Genomic DNA, 15,457 nt, shown 5'->3' with positions numbered 1-15,457 from the left:
TTCCTTTTTTAGTAGAATGACCACAAAGTCAAATAAGAACTATGCGATTAAAAACCCGAGGGGTTCGATTTCATGTTGGTCAGCGCTAAGTAGTTGGAATGTAGGTGGCCATAGAGTTGGTTGTCCCAACTTCCATTTTTCCTCAGGTAATACATTTACGCTTGACCCTTCGTCTACAATGGTGTCTATTAGGATGGTTCTACAATGGTGTCTGTTAGGATGGTTCTGAGGATACCCATATCCACTACCGCAAGGTGTCTTCCTGTGTTCAGTGCAAGTAGCATTGGGCATGTTGTGGCAACTTCGCTTCCATCGTGGGTTTTCTTCCCTGACTTGTCCACCATCTTTGGGGATGGTGTCATGTTTGGGGATTGTTGTTTTTAACTGAGGCATTGCAAGGTGGTCGTTTAATTTCATAGGAAACTCAACTTGCATTACTTGCCGTATAATGTTTTGTTCTGCCTATTTCCTCCTTGAGGTACCCGCAGTGTCATTCTTTTGTGTTCTTTCGACCACCATTTCCTTTTCTATTTTTGCTCTTGCCTGTTGCATCCTTTTCTTCTCCTCTTCAGGATTTGGGTATGTTGCCTTTTTTGCTTGTGCACAATTGTAATGTTCCCGAACAAAAATAAATGTATTTAATTATTTTTGTGTAACGGGCCGATTGTTTAATTTAACTCGGACCCAAATTTAATTTTTGTCATAGTAGAGTGTGTCGCTGTTGGCTAATTTTTTTACACCCTCAGAAAGCTTTTTCCGATGGGTATTTAAGCACGGCTCGTAGTAGTCGATAGGGATGTTTTTGGATTTCATTTTTCTGTATTGTAGATTCCTGCTGGAGTTCGGCATTGCTCGCCATTTCGGAAGTGAAAGACCTTCCCTATTTGGCTCGTTCGGTTTCAGTGGGAACAAAACCCTCACCCAATTCCGATTGTGTCCTTGGTTTGTTTCGGGCAAATTGAAGGCTAAATTTCATCTCTGTTCCTGTTGGTGAATGCTTAGTCTCTGCATTTGCAAATTGTGTAAGTTTTCTTGTAACTAAACTATTGATTAACAATTAGTTTGCATTGATAATTGCCTCCTGGAATGTTACTGTACAACCTTCATCATTCACTCTTCCTCCTCATGCCCGTACGGCTCCTCTGTGTTGTATTTGGCCTCGCTTCATAATTCACAATTCATAATATAATAATAGTGCAGCATATGGCTAGATCTGTGGTTCATGTACAGTCATTTGTGATCTACCGTACGACCACCCCCTCATTCCCTTCGGCAAACATACCACCGTACGACAATAGACCGTACAGTCTTCTGTGGCCCACCTACTCACCGTACGGACTTAGTTTCCTACTGAGAATCTTGCACTCTTGTTAACTCCTGTACGAACCGCTACAAGCAACATATAGTCACCGTACGGCTTCTGTCACTGCACTCCAGGCACTTCCTCATCTGTACGGGACCAATCCTTGGCATATAACCATCGATTTTCTTCTCTGCAAAATTCAAACTGATAATAGGGAACATTACAGTGGTATCAGAGCAATCAATCCTGCCAGCCTGTGATCGGTGAATGCGAGTTTATAGCCGGAAGAGGACACATTCTGTTGATCGAATGGCTGAAGAACAAGAACGGGAATAGGAACTGACAGGTGCTGAACTCATTGCACTTCTGAGGGATCTTGCGTGGAACCAGGCACAAATCACTGATACTCAATGCTTTATGGAAGAAACTCTCAAAAAGTTGGCGGAAAACAAAATTTCTGGAGAACCGAATGGACATAGCGGAGATTTGGTGGCAGGCAGATCACACCCTCACACTGCACGCTCTCGACCATCCATGCCAACTTTCCCACCACGGACTGAGACACATCACGGAGAGAGACTTCCAACCTTTGAGGAAATACGGCAGGATTGGCGTAATGCAAATCTTGAAGAAGACATCTCCTACAAGGATTACGCAGATCTAAGAATGAGATACATAGGAGGTGGAAATAGAGGAGGATATCTTAACGATGACTTAAGGAGAAAATTGAGTAAGGTGAACCTGTCTCCATTTGATGGTTCAGGCTCCATTTCAGCGCAGGCACGGGTAATGAAAGCCGACACCTACTTCCAGTTAAATCCTATGCCTGAAGAAGCGATTAGATTTGCTGCGTTACACTTGGAGGGCGTTGCGCACGAATGGTGGCACCACGACACTATCACTCTTGGGCATGATCAAATAAAGACTTATGCTGAGTTCACGGAGAGACTAATTGAACGATTTGATGGAAAAGACCCCGAGCTCAATTTCAAAGATCTGGCACAGCTGAGGCAAACAGGATCAGTAGATCAGTTCATCGCAGAGTTTCAGAGACTTTCTGTGTTGGTGATAGACATCTCTGAACAAAGGCGGGTCGTTCTCTTTATGGATGGACTGGCAGAACCACTGAAAGGTTGTGTAAAAGGATTCAACCTGCCAACCTTGACGGAAGCAATCAGTAAGGCACGAAGCATGGCGTCGTCGTCAGCATCATCCTCATCCTCTCGGATTCATTCACATCTAAAACCGTTGACGTTCTCGAGGGACAAACCTCCGCCCAAGAAGCCATCACTGGATGAAGCATCTCGACAAGAACTCCGAAGAAAGAAGTTATGTTTTAATTGCAAGGGGCCTTGGGAACCTGGCCACTGATGTCTCGGGAAAGGGAAAATTCATTACATCGAAGTGATGTCCGATGAAGAAGATGAGCAGGATCGAGAGGAAACGCCGGTGGAAGACATCCAACCTAGCGGTGACATTGACATGGCCAACTTTAACCATACAAAGAGGTTGCCACTTTAATAAAACGTGGAGGATCCATTGCCTTGGCTGGCAGTCCGAGGTGCACAGTTTTCCGTGTGCGAGGTACCTTTCAGGGACAAAGGATCACAGTGATGCTGGATAGCGGAGCTACATTGAATTTCATAAATTCATCTTTAGTATAGCGAAGAAATCTTCCGAGGGAAGCACACGTGGGCTTTCAGGTCAAAGTTGCCAGAGGGACTTTCCTGCCTTGCACGCACCTAGTTCCTCGGCTAAGCATCACGATGGCAAATCACACGGTGACAGAGGACTTTTTCATAGTGGATCTGGCCGACATGGAGGTCATCCTTGGCATACAGTGGATGGAGACGCTTGATGAATACACTCAGAGTTTCAAGCGACTGGACTTCACTTTCGTGGCTGATGGGAAGAAGGTGGTCCTCCGAGGGATGGCAAATGAAGGACCAAAGGAAGTGTTTGAGCATCGGATGGAGGCAATCCTATGGCATGATGATGTTGCGTGGGCTGCACAATGTTTCATCTCGGCAGAACCTATTAAGGGGCACCGAACACCTCCACAGGATAAAGAGCTTCAGGATGTTTTAAGTAAGCATGAAAGGGTTTTCACGGATATTCCTCCTGGCATACCGCCGCATCGAGGGTTTGAACATACAATAGAGTTGGAACCAGGAGCGAAACCTATTATAACCACACCGTACCGCCACCCGAAGAAGTTCAAAGATGAAATCGAACGGACGATCTAGGAGTTACTTGATAAGGAATGGATCCGTCTTAGTTCTAGCCCGTTCCTATCATCAGTGGTGTTGTTCAAGAAGGACGGAACGTTGCGTATGTGTGTGGACTATCGCGCATTGAACAAGAGGACAATAAAGAACAGGTACCCCATTTCGAGGATAGATGAGCTGCTGGATGAACTATATGGTGCAGTCTATTTCCGGATACTATTAGATCCGAATGAGGGAAGAGGATGTGGAGAAAACAGCCTTCCATTGCCATTACAGACACTATGATTTCCTGGTCATGCCGTTCGGTCTGACCAACGCACCTGATACATTCCAGTCATGCATGAACCGCATCTTTAACAAGCAGTTGCGTAAGTATTTGTTGGTGTTCTTTGATGATCTTCTCATTTATAGCAGGAAGTGGGAGGAGCACCTGAAATATTTGAACAAGGTTCTAAGTATCATGGAAGAACAATCCCTGTTCGCCAAACAATCCAAATGTGAGTACGGAATGACGGAGATATTGTACTTGGGGCATGTTGTCAGTCAATATGGGGTTCAAGTGCATCAGGAGAAGATCCAGGCTATCCTCGATTGGCCTCCCTCGAAATCACTCAAGGATTTGCGAGGGTTCTTCGGATTGTGCAGCTACTACAGGAGATTTGTCAAGGGTTTTTCTCAGCTCAGCGCGCCTTTAACAGATCTGACGAAGAAAGGGGCTTTCCAATGGAATGACGAAGCGCAACTTACATTTGATAGGTTAAAAGAGGCCATGAGCACTTTGTCCAGTGTTGGCATTGCCCGACTTCACCTGATCATTCATTTTGGAATGCAACGCGTCAGGGGAAGGCATTGGAGCAGTTTTGATGCAGGACAGAGACCCCATTGCCTATGAGAGCAGGAAGCTTACACTAGCCGAGCGCCTATATTCCATCTATGATAAGGAAATGTTGGCCATTGTTCACGCACTGACCAAGTTTCGGCAGTACCTGGCTGGTGCCAAGTTTGTTGTCCGTATGGATCACAATAGTCTGAAATATTTCCTGGAGCAGCGGGATCTGAACGAACGGCAACAAAAATGGGTAAGCAAGGTTCAATTTTTTGATTTTGATATTGAATATGTAAAGGGGAAAAACAATGTTGTTGCAGATGCCTTGTCCCGAAGACCCACCATCTGCTCACTAGAGCAGATCTCGGCGGACTGGAAGGCACAATTGCTGGTGGAATATTCCAAGAATACTTTCGCCTGTGAGATAATGGATGGTCATATCCACGATGATCGTTATAAGGTGGCGAATGATATCATTTATTATAAGGATCAGATCTACCTAGTGCTTGAATCAAAGTTGAAGAAAAAGATCCTGAAGCATGTGCACGACTCCCCTCTGGCTGGTCATCCCGGTTTCCTAAAAACTTACAGAATTATGCGGGAGAGGTTCTCATGGAAGGGATTGAAAGGGGATGTATTGCAACATGTTAGAGCATGTACTGTTTTCCAACAGAACAAATCCGAATACACTCTTCTTGTTGGACTGCTACAACCTCTGCCGATTCCCGAACATAAGTGGGAAAGTATATCAATGGATTTCATAACAGGTCTTCCCAAGGTGAACGGAAGGGATTGCATCTTCGTGGTAGTTGACCGATTGACAAAGTATGCTCACTTCTTCGCCATCCCCTCGGACCTTCAGGTTGCACAGATCGCCGATTTTTTTTCAGAGAAGTTTTTCGCCTACACGGGTTACCCCGAAACATCGTCAGTGGTCGGGATAGACGCTTCATCAATATCTTCTGGACAGAACTGTTTTGAATGGCAGGGACTAAACTATCACCGAGCACAAGTTACAACCCACAGACAGATGGCCAAACTGAAATTGTGAAGAAATGGCTCGAAGGTTATCTATGGAACTACATCTCGGTACAACAACGCGCGTGGGTGAAATGGATCCACCTCGGAGAATACTACTACAATACCACTTATCACATGTCGATTGGAATGACGCCGTTCAAGGCTCTGTACTGCCACGAACCACTCTCCTTCCTGGATACAGTGTTGAGTGACAGTCGTGCTCCAAAGGCGAAGGATTGGCTTCAGGAAGGATAGGACATTCTGAAGAGTTTGAAAGAAAACCTGCAGCAGGCACAAAACCGACAAAAGGTATATGCTGATAGACATCGATTAAAGAGGAGTTTTGAAGTGGGGGATTTGGTCTATCTTCGACTACAGCCTTATCGACAGTCCTCACTGAAGGGAACAGGGAAGGAGAAACTAAAGCCCCAGTTTTATGGTCCCTACTGCGTGATTTGTCGCATTGGTGAGGTAGCATACGAACTGGAGCTTCCCAAAGGTAGTCGCATTCATAATGTCTTCCACGTTTCTTGTTTGAAGAAGGCTATCGGGCAAAACATCTCCGTCACTACAGATCTTCCACCACAGAATGAGGAGGGGGAACTCATCTTGGAACCTGCTGATATTCTCGAAGTACGCGAAAAAGTCTTGCGTAACCGAACGGTGAGAGAATACTTGGTACGTTGGTGACATCTATTGCTGGACGATGCAACGTGGGAAGGCGAACACATCCTTCAGCATCCGGCACTGTATTTGCTTGAGGACAAGCAAATTTCGGGACGGGAGGACTGTAATGTTCCTGAACAGAAATAAATGTATTTAATTATTTTTGTGTAACGGGCCGATTGTTTAATTTAACGCAGACCCAAATTTAATTTTTGTCATAGTAGAGTGTGTCGCCGTCGGCTAATTTTTGCACACCCTCGGAAAGCTTTTCCCGATGGGTATTTAAGCACGGCTCGTAGTAGTCAATAGGGATGTTTTTGGATTTCATTTTTCTGTACTGTGGATTCCTGTTGGAGTTCGGCATTGCTCGCCATTTCGGAAGTGAAAGACCTTCCCTATTCGGCTCGTTCGGTTTTGGTGGGAACAAAACCCTCACCCTATTCCGATTGTGTCCCTGGGTCTGTTTTGGGCAAATTGAAGGCTAAATTTCATCTCTGTTCTTGTTGGTGAATGCTTAGTCTCTGCATGTGCAAATTGTGTAAGTTTTCTTGTAACTGAACTATTGATTATCAATTAGTTTGCATTGATAATTGCCTCCTGGAATGTTACTGTACGGCCTCCATCATTCACTCTTCCTCCTCATGCCCGTACGGCTCCTCTATGTTGTATTTGGCCCCGCTTTATAATTCACAATTCATAATATAATAATAGTGCAGCGTACGGCTAGATCTGTGGTTCCCGTACGGTCATTTGTGATCTACCGTACGACCACCCCCTCATTCCCTTCGACAAACATACCACCGTATGGCAATAGACCGTACGGTCTTTTGTGGCCCACCTACTCACCGTATGGACTTAGTTTGCTACTGAGAATCTTGCACTCTTGTTAACTCCTGTACGAACTGCTACAAGCAACATATAGTCACCATATGGCTTTTGTCATTGTACTCTAGGCACTTCCTCATCTGTACGGGACCAATCCTTGGCACATAACCATCGATTTTCTTCTCTACAAAATTCAAACTGATAACAGGGAACATTACAACAATTGATTGCTAATATTTCTTCGTTGCATCTTTCCATAGTCAATAGGTTCACCTCGAGCTTGAGGCATTTCTAATCATTGTGATCTCTAGGACCACACCATCTGCACAATAGTTGTGGTGTTCCCTTCATGGTACAATCTCTGGTGAAATGGCCCCATAGGTTGAATGCGTGACATTTTATCATTGACCGTCCGGTTGGATCGTATCGTATCTGGCTACGACCCCTGTTATTATTGTTATTATTGTTGTTGCCTCCTCATCTGCGTCGGTTGTTGTTTCAATACCCTCTTGAAGTTGTTGTGTCATTGTTTGTATTTGTTCTCGTAGCTCTTGAGGTGGATACTGCTTGCGTCAGTAGCACTTGCTGGTGACCTTTTGTTTTCATGTTGAATGGGCATTCTTTGGTGGAATGTCTGGCAATATGGTAGATATTGTAGAATTGGTTCTTGGGGCAAGAGTTTTTTGTATGGCCTTCCTCCTTGTAGCCCGTACACTATAGTTCCCCTTCTCTGTTTTGGCTAGGGTTCTTCATGTTTTTAAAATTCTTTCATCATACGCAACACATCTTTTGGTAATGCTTAGACCTTTTTATTCGATTCTTCATCACTGGTTTCAGAGGATGAGTCTTCTGACTCTGAATATCCGTCTTTCTTCTTTTTTCTAGTGTTGTGTTTGCTCTCTAAGTCCATTGCCCGGTTATATGCATCAATGTACAATGCCAGAGGTACCATTTTCATCTTTTTTTGCAACTTTGGTCGCAGCTCTTCGACAAACCATTATTTCTTCAACTCGTCGGCTGGTGGGCTTTCCATCTTTCCCACCAGCTCCTTCATTCTCCTTGTGTATCTATGGACTGTCTCATTCTTCCATTGCTTTGTACTATAGATTTCCGCTATGATCTCATTGTCATCTCTTAGTATTCGGAATCCTGCTGTAAATTCTTTCTTGCGTTTTGCCTATGTAGCTAGCTTCTTTTGGTCAATCTGAAAATCAATTGATCGCTATGCCTCTTATAGTAGTTGGAAACAGATGGATCTAGTTATCTTCACTTGTTATGCCATTCATAGTCCATAATGTTTCGCATGTTTTATAGTGTCGAATTGGGTTGACCATCCTGTTGTTAGTAAATTTAGGTAGTTTCTCCTTCGGCCTTGTCATCGTTAGCTTCTGTTTTGTTCCACTTGACTTTTGTGCTTGTTGCGCAACTGCGTTGTTCTGCACAGCTGCATTACTCTGTACAACTGTGTTACTTTGTGTTGGTGTGATGAGTTCTAATGACTGAGTTGTTCGATTATCGAATTGTATCTGTTCGTCTGGTGAGTCGAGGATGAAGAGTTCACCCCACACTCGTGCTTCTTTGGCACCTCGAACCGTGCTAGTTCCTTCTCTTCCATTTGGATTCTTCACCCTTGGTGTAAACAACTTTGGGAAGTCCAACTTTGATTCTTTGATAAACCTTAGTCTTTGAAACTCTTCCCTTGTCTCTTCTATCAAGTCCTCTCTTGAACGGTTAGGCGAATGCACTCTGTCAGTTAGTGCTCCTGTGGCACAGTGGTCACCTTCAGTGACACCCCCTCGATACCCGTCGGCAAGCTGATGAAGTCTATACCTTCATTTTGCTCGTTGTGTGCAAATTAATACTTCATGTGTTGTGCACAAATCATTTTCTTTTCTTTTGTTTTACTCCTTATTAAGTAAATTCGGAATCAATCTTCAATAGACATTTTTGATACCAGGTTCGACAGGCAATGATGTTAAATTTTTATCGTACAGGGTAAACAAATAGTTATTGCATTCAGAAACTAGAATGTGACACAGAACAAGATAGTACTTTATTCATATAAGCCGAATATACATCACTAGTCCCATAATGATGATCCATAATGGTGGGGAGGTCGCCTTTCACCTTGAGTTCTATCCTCTCCTAGAACTCCTTAGACACACTCTTGAGCCCCTAGGATTATTACCTGACCCTAGTACTAGAGGAATTAATCTCTTCCCCTTTTCAAGGCTTCCTACCATCGAAAAGACTATGAAACCACCACTTCTCATGACTGATAAAGATCAATTATGCACTCTTCTCTCACTTATCCTCTCTCTGCAAGTTCCTAACAAAGACATGCCTTGCTTGCCTAGGCCTTGCTTGTATTCTGAGCTAGCTCCACCATACACACAAGCATAAAAGAAAAGAATATATGTATAGAGGATTCTTCCTAACTCCAATAGTCCATTTGACTAAACACAGAGATCAAGAAGAATCCATTTATTGGTCTATTCCTACACAATACAATTCTAATCTACCAAGTCCTACCAACAGAAGATAAATTACAGACTGAAATTACTCAACATAGACTGGAACTGTCTTTATTGAATTCAAAAAATTACATTACATTGAAAAGCATCTATCTAGTAAAAATTAAATCTCTGCTAGCTTCTAACTCCCTTTCTACAATTTCTTCTAATTCCAACTCTCTAACTCTCCCCGTGCCATCCGAGATCCTTCAACTTTTATCTCCACTCCAGCTTGTTCCAGCAAACCATCAAGATTTGCCGTCCAACCACCCTTTTGGACTTTGCAACTTCTTTCTTCATTTGTAACTGTTTCTTGGCTGACATGTCCTTTTCCTTTCTCCATGTATTCTTTCTCTTTTTGTCTTTTCCAGCTGTAACGTTGCGAACAAGTCTTTCTCGCCTCTTCGCATCTCTTTCTCTACTAACTGTATCCCAAGTTGCGATGTTGCGAAACGATTGGTCAGGACTTTGCATCACTTCCTTTTAATTGCCTACATAACCCTGCGATCATGCAAAAATAGGCTTGGCGCAACTTGGCAACTGTTTTCCTTAACCGCCTTTTGCCTTTAGTGAACTTGCGATCCTTTGAGCATGTCTTCGCCACGATTTACTTAACATTTATGGCTTGCAAGGATGCGAAATAGTCTCTTTGCCTTTGATAGCTGTTTCACTATAGTTATGTTGCCTTAAGCATTAGCTGTTGCGACGATGCGAACAGTCATCTTTCCTTCCTTTGCAACTTTGTAGGCTTTTTGAGTTGTTAATCTTTTCAAGTTGCGAATGTGCACTTAACTTCCACTTTAACTATTTTTGCATCTTCGCATGTCTCATTTGATGTTAACCTTTAAAGGTCATGATCATGCGCTAACCCCTATTCTAACCTCTTTCGCCACTTCACACGTCTTCCATGCTACATCTTGTTGAGTGCTGCGATCATGTGAACCAAAGACTTAATTGCTTGCACAACTTTGCATGGCCAAAAAACTTAGTTGTCTAACTGGCTGCGAACTTGCGAAATCGAATGAATTAAGCTGAAGTCTTCGTTAGACTTATTTGATTAGTTTATTCGATATGATCCACTCCTTGATCACGAGCACGCAAATTAATAGAAATCAAATGAATTAAGCTGAAGTCTTCGTTACACTTATTTGATGAGTTTATTTGATGTGATCCACTCCTTGATCACGAGCACGCAAATTAATTAGGGCTTGGAGTAAAACCCTAGGGTGCTCTTGCACCACATAGCTCAATAGGATGATATACATATATATCCCGAAGAGGTGACTCAACTGTCACACAACCTTTTGGATACCAACTAATCCCGTCGGCTGTGTTATCTTTTGCCGATAACACATAGTGGCATTTAGAAGTTTGTGGAAAATTCCTTATTTAATATAATACTTCAAGCATTTATTTAATAGCTTTTAAACCACATTGATTATGTTTGTAATCTCTTAGTTAGAAAGTGCTATATAGTATATATGCTCATGGAAATCAATTGTAAATGGAGTTGGAGTTTTAATAGGTCCCCAAGAAGAAAGGATTACATCCTCAAGAAGTTGTAAACTTGTAAGCTCTAGTTGCATATTTGAAAGCCAACTTGGCTAATATTTGTATAGGTGTTGGAATATATATCCCCATTAACAATATAGGCTTTGTGGAGCATTTTATTCTCTCTTTGACTCTATGTTGCTTGGTCTTTGGTTGTGAGTTGATAAGGGTGGCAGACCTCCTTTATCAGTAGTATTAGAGCATGTTGAGTGTGTCAGGGGTGGCTCTACATCAATAACTGATAACAATGTAAATGAGTGCCTTGAGTAATAACCTCATCAGTCAAATGTTTGATTATGACAGAAATTCAAGTTTGGATCTTTGCTGTCCACTTGCATTATTATAACATCTAAATCTGTATTGCAAAATTTAGGGAAAATAAGTCTTTGTAAAAAAGATGATAAACCCAGTTTTATCCCAGTAAAATCATGCATTGAAGTTCCAACTTTCTACCCAATTTAAAACATTGACAATCCAATTTGGATCAGATTGCCATTCTTCCTTCTACTTATTTTTTTCCCATTTTCTGCTAATTCTGTTGAGATTTTGGTATGCTTCTTTTTTTCTGGCATGATGATCAAAATGCTTTTTTTTCAACTAATGTATATTGACATTTCTCATCGTTTTAAATATTTTTATTAGTATGTTCTTGTCTTGATCATCTACTGAAATCAGGTGTACTTGGTCTAATTTTCCCTTTCTAGTCATGTAACATGTTTTGTTATCTTGTCTAATCAGTTGAGATATTTATGACTCCAAACTCTAGGACAGCATTAAACTTTTATGTGATTTGACCATACCATCTTCACTATGCTATTGTTTCTTGTTCCTTCAGGAGAACATGCTATGGATTATCTGAACTTGGATGACAAATCTATGGGAATGTTCTGGGTTCTATCACATACAATGACCCAACCAGCTTGTGATGCAATAATGAATTGGTTGAATTCTAGTGGCATGACCGAGCTCCCAATGCAAGGATCCATTGGTCAGCCTAATGAGCGATATGTTTTAATGCACGAGACTCGCGCTTTGCCAATGTCTTTACTTTCAGGGGTTTCTCTCCACTTATGTGTTCGTCTCACTGCTCAGATTGAGGAGACAATGTTTGCTGGACAGGTATTATAGATTCAAAAATCCAGGCCAATTGTTATAGACATATAGACATGACAATGTAATCTCAATGTATGTGAATGCGAATAGTTCTCCCTATGGAAAAAAATTATGCTTATTTATTTGACTGCTTCCTTTGAGTACTAAAAGTTAAAATCTTCTACAGAGACAATTTTTTTGTAAAGTTTAATTACAAAATGTATTTAAAATTTAAAATTAACATTTTGAAAGAGAGAACACATGGTTTTATGGCAAAAGCAACACGAGAAAAATGTGTTTTAACCAGTGTTTTACTTTCATCGACATTTTTACTCACATTTGTTTTGTACCTATAAACACACGAGAGTTAAACTTGTGAAAACTTGCCCAGCAAAAGAAATAGAGTACTCGGCAACTCAGAGAGTGCTTGGAGAGTTTGTGATCTATGCTTCCAATAAAGGTGGTTTTGTTTATTTTTAAATTCAAATGATAGCCTTTTTAAATATTATTCTGATATTATTCTTGTTCTGTATGCGTGCTAATATAATGCTTTGTGCATGCATGACTTCTGACACTTCAAAAGTTGGTTGTTCTTTTAACATATTTCAATTTGTTTCTTATAATGGCCTAGTTAAATTGATCTAGTCATTCTAAATTCTATGTTTGGGGGTTCTCGTTTTACATTCATCCTTGTATTTCAGATTTTCTTAGTTTTTCCCCTTGTTTTTCACTTCATGGCTAAGGCCGTTTTGCTCCCATCCTTTGCAATTGGACTGGCTGTACATGCCAGCTCCTTTGATCTATTTTTGTCATTCATGGACAACATAATATTTCCGTCTTTCCTTTTTTTGTTTATGCCTCTTATTATTCTGCAAGCATTATCACTCCTGAAGAACTGCTGTGTTTTTGTTTATTATTCTAGTTTTTCATCAATGTCTTGTTCACCTAGAAACATATAATAACTTATCAAAGTAAAATACTATTCATTCATCAAATGCTTTTCGTACATAACAATAATATTCCATACAATGATGCCAAACACATAAGTGAAAGCCACATTTATAATATCCGATACAGTGCTAATGAAACGACACAACCGTGTCCACACCGGTAATTGCCTAACTACCCATTTTTCCGAACAACATCATCCCCCCCACTGCCAAAAAGAAAAGTCATCTCCTAGCGGCTCTAAACTGACAAAATTAGGAGACAACATACAAACATAGAAATAACATAGAGTAGGGAGGAGGTTGTGTCCTTGAAGTGTTTTGCTGCTGGCGTAACTCAAAGTTGATCAGCCCGGATGCGTAAGTCCTTTTGTGTCCGTGTGTTAACTTCCATTGCCTCTGTCAAGAGAAGTACTGCCTGCATGGCCTGGGCTTGGGCTATCTGCAATCCTTGTTCAGCCGCTATCAATCCTTATTCAACCACTTCCTTATCTTGCAAGAGCGTTGCTTGCTCAGCTGCCCATGTTGCCTGCTGGCTAACCAATTCAGCAGCTAATTTCTCTCGAGCTTCTATCTCGGCTGCCATAGACCTCACAGCTGCAATCCCCTCTGCTTCTCTATATGCCTCTGCACGTTGATGAGCATAATAGACGTCTTTATATGCCCCTACTATCTCATGTGCAAGCTTCTCCATAGCAGTGTTGCACAGTCCCAACTTAGGCTCTGTAGCTATAATGTCCCTTGATAATTTGCATTCAATTTCCCCTCAAATATGCATTATCTCATCAATAGTCTGTAAGTGTATTTATTCCCATTCATACTTTTATGATTTCGATTTCCCTAATGTATATTAGGGTTACCTCCATTCCCCTGATACTTATATCTTTTTACCTGTGAGTCACGACTCCTCATGACTAATCAATATTCTGATTATTAATTGAGTCTATATGCTTTATTCATTTATTAACATATTTGACTTTCATTAAGGTTAAGTGTTATTAATATATTTATAAGAATTGATTATTGTTAATTATTATATTAATTTCTATCTTTGTTTATTAGTATTTATTTGACCTTATTATTTTATTAGTTATTACATTAGTAATGTCTTATTATTATAGCTATAATAAATTTTTTTATTCTTTAATAATATATTATATTATTAAACATATTTTTATAATTATATTTATTCATCATGAAATTATAATATCTTTATATATAGTCATTTACTCTAATATATATATATATAAATTAATTAAACTATTTTATTTCATTCACCTATATTACCATAATTAGGGGACATGACAGTCCACCCTTCTTCAAATTGCTTGTCCTCAAGCAATGACCGTTCATGCTAAACCTTTCTTGTGAAGTAAGTTATACACTAGGATGCAAGAATACATAAGGTATGCATGTAGTTAATATCGTAATGCATGAAGTAAATTTATGAGTACTTGCAGACACGAAGCATACACGAAGATGACACATTAATGCATGAAGACACGAAGCATACACGATGTATACACATTGAAAATATCATCCTATAATCTAATAAGATTATTCTACTAAAAATATGATTTGTCATTGTACTTTTATCCAAAATCCTGCATCAAAGGAATACAAGTTAGTACACATGAATATACTGATATCTGTTGAAGATCAATATGTTCAAATTCATGGTGGATATTATGTGAATATCTATAGATATACCTTGAACTGGTATGGTGTATATCATGTGACTTGATATATTTATACTCACTATAACTGAAAAGAATATCATGAGACTTGATTTTCTTATATATATCTTGAGGATATTACTTCTTATAATGAGAATATTCATATGCACTTTGTCTTCCCTAGCTAAGAGGGAGTGTTGAGGCAAATAGCTTTGTTTCAGAAATTTGCACTGATCTCATGAGACCACACTCATGTATATATACATGTTGATATGCAGAATATTGATATGTATATGTACATGAGTACAGTCTGAATATTTTAATAAAGATCGCAGCATTTAGAACTGTCGATGCATATAATTATTGAAGTAATTTGTCAGATTTAAATTCGGGAACAATCGTATTTATACTCATTGCTATCAATTACAAATAGACTTAGTTAAGTCTTAAATGGAATTAGTTCTTGTTATGACTAATCATCGGGTGTGACCATTCCACCAATCAGGCACATTAGTGAATGTACATGTCTCTAAAAGGAGACATGCCCATTCACTCATGTACTCGTCCACATCATATATAATGTATATGCCGCCCGATATTGCAATATAGTAATCAATTAATGTGTGCAGATCGAAGGCATCTCAGACACCGATCTTGAATAATATTTATCATCATTTTGCATTGAGTTTTTTATATATACTATACAACACTTGTATACTTCAGTGGCACTGACTATACCTGTAGGAAATATACATAATTCAGCAGTGAAAAGGAAATCAGTAAGTAAACTTTACATCCTTCCTATGGGTC

At 40.3% G+C, this 15,457-nt stretch overlaps 1 protein-coding gene across 3 annotated transcripts in view; it reads left to right on the top strand.

The window, feature by feature from the left end:
- Positions 1-15,457, top strand: part of LOC149564443 (mediator of RNA polymerase II transcription subunit) — a 381,382-nt gene that overhangs the window by 93,927 nt on the left and 271,998 nt on the right. For all 3 annotated transcript variants that reach the window (XM_089817990.1, XM_089817989.1, XM_089817991.1), the window contains exon 8: positions 11,768-12,051. In XM_089817990.1, coding sequence (XP_089674116.1) covers positions 11,768-12,051 — 284 coding nt within the window. The remainder of the gene's footprint in view (positions 1-11,767; positions 12,052-15,457) is intronic.

This window comes from Cupressus sempervirens, chromosome 3 (genome assembly GCF_028749045.1).
Source record: "Cupressus sempervirens isolate cs-2001-9-10 chromosome 3, ASM2874904v1, whole genome shotgun sequence".
NCBI lineage: Eukaryota > Viridiplantae > Streptophyta > Pinopsida > Cupressales > Cupressaceae > Cupressus > Cupressus sempervirens.
The sequence above is the reverse complement of the archived record's forward strand: the minus strand, read 5'-3'. Positions and strand labels throughout refer to the sequence as shown.